Below are 6287 nucleotides of genomic sequence, written 5' to 3' on the forward strand. Positions count from 1 at the left end.
AGAGGTAACAAGCACTGAAGAGCACTGTCACAGAGGTTTAATTCAATCCACGGTTCAAATCTATATCACAATGAGCCATGTAATAGGATCTGACACATACGCCCCATGGGAAAATCTTTAGAATGGTATCTTAATTCTTACAGATGTTTAAACATTTTCTTTTTCTCCAAAACTTGACATTTGTTATAACCTTTATGTCAAAATTTACATCCCAGAAATCCTGAAATAGTTTTGGTCCCATCAAAGTAAAACCAGTGTCAGACATCAGGTGCAAAGTGAATTCTACTTATGTTTATTATAATCCATTTGGTTAAATTTGTAAAATATATAGAAAAAGTGTTCCTTCCACTGTAACTGTTACAGCGTAGCAGCAAATATTCAACACACAGGTTACACATCTTTGTAAGGATTATGAAGCAAGGCACCTCTGAAATACAGAATCTCATCTGGACTATTCCATAGATATAATTAACATATACAATGTGATAAGGAAATTTAAATATAATTATATATATTTTATATATATATATATATATATATATATATATATATATATATATATATATAATTATGACACCACACTGAAATAAAATCAAAACTGAATTATTAAAAAAACAGTTCCAGTCCCATCTACTGGTTGTGCCAGTTGGTGAGAGCACCTGGCGACAGACAAAGTTAATATGATATAATATGAGGGTACTTGTTTTTAAGAGTAAGGGTTTGTTAGCTCTATAAGACTGTGACAAACTTTAGACATGATTCCGCTTTTTGCTGCTCAACAAAGGGAACATGCAGTTTTTCATTTTGCAATCTTTCATGTAGAGGAAGTTGAAAGCAAGACTCTTGTTTTAGGGGGAATAACAGGAAAATTGTTTGCAAATTTGTCAAAAGTGAAAAACATGTTTACAATATTGTACACTGTGGGTTCTTGATTAAGAAAGCTCATTGAAAAAATTCAACAACAATTTTTATTAGTTCACAATCAGACTGTATCAGAAATGCTTCCCAAAACAGAACGAGAAAGTCGAATCTCGAATTGAGACAGGTTAAGCTATAAGTGAAATATTTCTCTGTGGCAAAAATGTAGAAATAAGAAGTGGCTGACAAAAACACTGAATTACCAGATATAAACCTACCGTGTTCTGTTCCCACACTTACAGGCATTTAAAAAATATCTTTCACAGAATTAATTATACCTAATCAATGACATTTCCATTTGTTGGCTAGACAAAATTAGAAAATAACAAAACTTTTGAGAATTGTCATATAAAATGATTGTCCATGGCATTAATCTTAGTACATAATATATGTCATATTTATAAATATATAGTCACCATTTAAAAAAGAAACAACGTTACTTTAAAAAGAGTATGTAACATAGGTTATTTACAGAGGTGGTCAAGTTTTGCACAGATACACTCACTTCCTGTTTTTCTGTGTTGTAATTTCATACAAAATGGCAAACATTTCTTCCTTTAAAAAATACTTACAGTATATACATTAATATGTACACACAGCACAGACATTAAATGGAATTTCAATATCAGGACGGATTATTTTCACACATTTTAATCAATATGTCCATTTGGTCTTTTGACTCAGACACACACTGAGAAGTGTGGGTCTGATTGCTCTGTATCTTGGACACAAAGGACAACTCTTTATTTCCCTCACCTGAGGAGGTGCTGGAGATGTGGCGGAAGAGCTTCTGGATGCCGGTGTCACGCAAGGAGCTCCGGAAAGAGCGAGCCGCGAACATGTAGAGGATGGGGTTAACAGTGCTGCTGATGAAGACCATGGCTCCAGCGATGAAGGCCATGGTGCTCCTGATGCTCTCCAGATTCTCTGCTGCGTCAGGGTGGCCGTCTTCAATTGCCAGGATGACGAGTGAGAGGACGTTTCCTATGTGATGAGGCGTCCAACAAATGGCAAACACGACCACCACACTGGCGATAAGGACGGTGGACTTGTGCTTAGACTTGAAGGTCATCTGAGTAATCCGGCTGCAGAGGCAGCCATAGCAGACCACGAGGATGGAGAGGGGTAGTATGTAACCCAACAGTGTCTCTAGCAGCACACACACCAGCTCCTGGGTATTAGAGGAGTACAAGCGGTACAGACAGTGCTCCCCATCAGAATCCGTCCCTACAACCTGAGTTGGGATCACAGGTATGCTGAACAAGAATGCTGCAGTCCACAGAGCCAGCAGAACTTTATTCAAAGCTTTTTTCCTCTTCCAGCCGGCTGAGGCGAAGGGATAGCGCACGGCCACGAAGCGCTCCACGCTCATGAGGGTAATGAGGAAAACACTGCTGTACATACAGGCGTTGATCATGAACACCATGGCTTTGCAGGAGGCTACTCCAAACACCCAGAAGTGGGCTAGGGAGTAGATCCACAGAGGCAGGGTGATGAGGACCAGCAGGTCTGCAAAAGCCAGGTGCAGGATGAGCACCACAGTGTGGGAACGCTCCTTGACGTGTCTCAGGATAGTCCAGATCACCAGCAGGTTCCCCGGGACTCCCACCAGGAAGGACAGGCCCAGGATCACACAAGCCACCGCCGTCCCGCCGTCAAACTCCTCAGGGGCCATTCCCTCCGAAGAAGAAGAAGACCGCTCAGTTGAGTAGTTCATGCTGCAAGTGTATGTGCTGACAGTGGCGTCTGCATGAAAAGAAAAACAAAGTGCTGTACAGGCAAGTCTTCACTTCCCTTTAAAAATAGACAGGAAAGAGTTTCCTCACAGCGCTATTTGAGACAGAGAGAGATGATTCATGTATGACGCATTTATGAATCATAATTCCATTCGCCGCCTCAGGTTATGGATTAAAAGTAAATGTAGGCAAAATTGTATTATCTTAGAAAATGATGCTCCTCTAGAGAGTAAATGTGGGAGCCATTTATAAAATAACATTGAGTCAATTTAATGAAAATCTATTTGAGGTTACTTCCATGATCTAGAAAAGATTTCAATTAGATGGAAAACAACAACGAAATTTGTGAATTATTTAAATGAAACCAAAACTCAAATGTCATACAGGTACTGGGACAGCTGTGACATAAAAACTTTGAATTTGTCACTTATGAATGGAGGCGAACAATACCACTGGTTGCATGGGAAAAACACAAATACAATCACACATCCCCTCTTATTTCATAGAAACCCACCCAAACTGCATCCCTGACTGATAATACTGTAGACACCATGAATCCTCTCCAGACCAAGATGAACTCACCTTTGACCTCCTTGTGACTTGAAAAGACAACCTCTAAAAAGCATTTCATACCATATGTATATTCTTTTGTATTTGTTATTGTATTGTGAAATAGCAAAACATTTCCCCACCAGGTTCCTCACAGGACCATTCGTGAGTCACAGGAAGGACTGGAACCAAAAGTGATCAGTTTACTGTAGCAGGCTCACGTACCTTTATTCCAAAGAACCTTCTGTTCTGTGACCTTTTTTATTACTCAAATGTTGACTACATACATTTATTTGATTGCAACGGAATGACTTATTTATTTTAAAAAAAGAAGGTATTTTATAGTTCCTTTCTCCAGTCACTGATTATTAGTATAGTTTTCCTACTTCTGAAGGAATCTACTCTTACTTTGTGTAGTTTTGTGATGGTTGAGAACCAGAAGCATGTGCATCACTGCCACCCTCTGCTCCAGTGTGTGCATCAGAAACATACTTATTTGTGTTTTGTTTGTTCCTACATTTGCTCCCTGAAAAAATGGAACCAGCTTCCCAGGAAGAACCTGAAGCTGCTTAACAGCATGACACTCTGCAATAATCAACAATACAATAAATACATGATATCACCTCTTGTTCTTTCCTTAAAGCATGTTATTTTTTTCTCTTTTCAACTATCAGCCGACACGTACCATCCTATATCCACATGTGTTTGAGAAATATACATTATTAAGCACATTATTTATTCCAAAACTTGAGTGTCCTAGTTTTTGTGATTACTGTCAATTTAAGTGTAGCAGACATCAACGGTGACATTATAAATCTAAGTGTCAATGAGAAGATCTCAACCTATCAACTTCCTTCAGGAACTGCTCTCATGACCTGTAAGGGCACTAAGTGGTTTCTGCCCTTTGCCTGGACTATCTGAAGATAAGACTTGGGGTAACTCTTGGGGTCACTCCATGTTTTATGATCCCACCTTTCTGGGTTTTATGAGCATTCACATTCCTGAGGACAAAGAAGAGCATCCAATTGTAATAAACAAGTTAAAGAAACCTTTACTTGATATTTTAGTTCTGGTCATAGTAAGTTCTTATATCTTATAATCTGTATTAAAATATCTGAGTTTATAAAGTTATGGACAGTTAACTTCATGATAGCTAACTCTGTCTGCAATTCTCTTAGTTTCCTGTTATATAACCTTATCTCAACTACAGCACAGGACAACAGAGGAGGGAGAGACGTCCCCCCCCCTTGCCTCGTTCTTGTGTCTCACACAGGACACTGATGAGTGCTGAAATGTTGAGATTAATGTTATCCATTCATTCATTATGCATATAGGTACACATACTGGTATATATACATAGCTCTGTCTGTGTCATGGTAACAATGTCTATCTATGTTTTGTAATTGTTTAATTCATTCAGTCTCTAATTGTTTAGGTTTTATTCAGTGATTCAAATCAAACTATTTGGTATCATTCTTCAGCTGAGATAGCACCGAGTTCAAATATGGAAGAGTTAAAAGGACTTTTTAAGTAACTAGTGTTAATTCGATAAAGTAAGGTTAAAGGAAATAATCAAGATAGCTCTTAAGAGCTAAAACTCAAATGTCATACAGGTACTGGGACAGCTGTGACATAAAAACTTATGAATGGAGGCGAACAATACCACTGGTTGCATGGGAAAAACACAAATACAATCACACATCCCCTCTTATTTCATAGAAACCCACCCAAACTGCATCCCTGACTGATAATACTGTAGACACCATGAATCCTCTCCAGACCAAGATGAACTCACCTTTGACCTCCTTGTGACTTGAAAAGACAACCTCTAAAAAGCATTTCATACCATATGTATATTCTTTTGGATTTGTTATTGTATTGTGAAATAGCAAAACATTTCCCCACCAGGTTCCTCACAGGACCATTCGTGAGTCACAGGAAGGACTGGAACCAAAAGTGATCAGTTTACTGTAGCAGGCTCACGTACCTTTATTCCAAAGAACCTTCTGTTCTGTGACCTTTTTTATTACTCAAATGTTGACTACATACGTTTATTTGATTGCAACGGAATGACTTATTTATTTAAAAAAAAGAAGGTATTTTATAGTTCCTTTCTCCAGTCACTGATTATTAGTATAGTTTTCCTACTTCTGAAGGAATCTACTCTTACTTTGTGTAGTTTTGTGATGGTTGAGAACCAGAAGCATGTGCATCACTGCCACCCTCTGCTCCAGTGTGTGCATCAGAAACATACTTATTTGTGTTTTGTTTGTTCCTACATTTGCTCCCTGAAAAAATGGAACCAACCTGATGAGTGCTGAAATGTTGAGATTAATGTTATCCATTCATTCATTATGCATATAGGTACACATACTGGTATATATACATAGCTCTGTCTGTGTCATGGTAACAATGTCTATCTATGTTTTGTAATTGTTTAATTCATTCAGTCTCTAATTGTTTAGGTTTTATTCAGTGATTCAAATCAAACTATTTGGTATCATTCTTCAGCTGAGATAGCACCGAGTTCAAATATGGAAGAGTTAAAAGGACTTTTTAAGTAACTAGTGTTAATTCGATAAAGTAAGGTTAAAGGAAATAATCAAGATAGCTCTTAAGAGCTAAAACTCAAATGTCATACAGGTACTGGGACAGCTGTGACATAAAAACTTTGAATTTGTCACTTATGAATGGAGGCGAACAATACCACTGGTTGCATGGGAAAAACACAAATACAATCACACATCCCCTCTTATTTCATAGAAACCCACCCAAACTGCATCCCTGACTGATAATACTGTAGACACCATGAATCCTCTCCAGACCAAGATGAACTCACCTTTGACCTCCTTGTGACTTGAAAAGACAACCTCTAAAAAGCATTTCATACCATATGTATATTCTTTTGTATTTGTTATTGTATTGTGAAATAGCAAAACATTTCCCCACCAGGTTCCTCACAGGACCATTCGTGAGTCACAGGAAGGACTGGAACCAAAAGTGATCAGTTTACTGTAGCAGGCTCACGTACCTTTATTCCAAAGAACCTTCTGTTCTGTGACCTTTTTTATTACTCAAATGTTG

General features: G+C 38.0%; 1 protein-coding gene across 1 annotated transcript; it reads right to left on the reverse strand.

Moving 5' to 3' along the window:
- Nucleotides 1-725: 725 nt before the first annotated feature.
- Nucleotides 726-2660, reverse strand: LOC129107376 (C3a anaphylatoxin chemotactic receptor-like). The gene has a single exon (XM_054618857.1). The coding sequence runs from the start codon at nucleotides 2633-2635 to the stop codon at nucleotides 1544-1546; it is 1092 nt and encodes a 363-aa protein (XP_054474832.1). The 5' UTR covers nucleotides 2636-2660; the 3' UTR covers nucleotides 726-1543.
- Between the last annotated feature and the right edge of the window lie 3627 nt (nucleotides 2661-6287).

Source organism: Anoplopoma fimbria, chromosome 2 (assembly GCF_027596085.1).
Source record: "Anoplopoma fimbria isolate UVic2021 breed Golden Eagle Sablefish chromosome 2, Afim_UVic_2022, whole genome shotgun sequence".
In the NCBI taxonomy this organism is placed as follows: Eukaryota; Metazoa; Chordata; class Actinopteri; order Perciformes; family Anoplopomatidae; genus Anoplopoma; species Anoplopoma fimbria.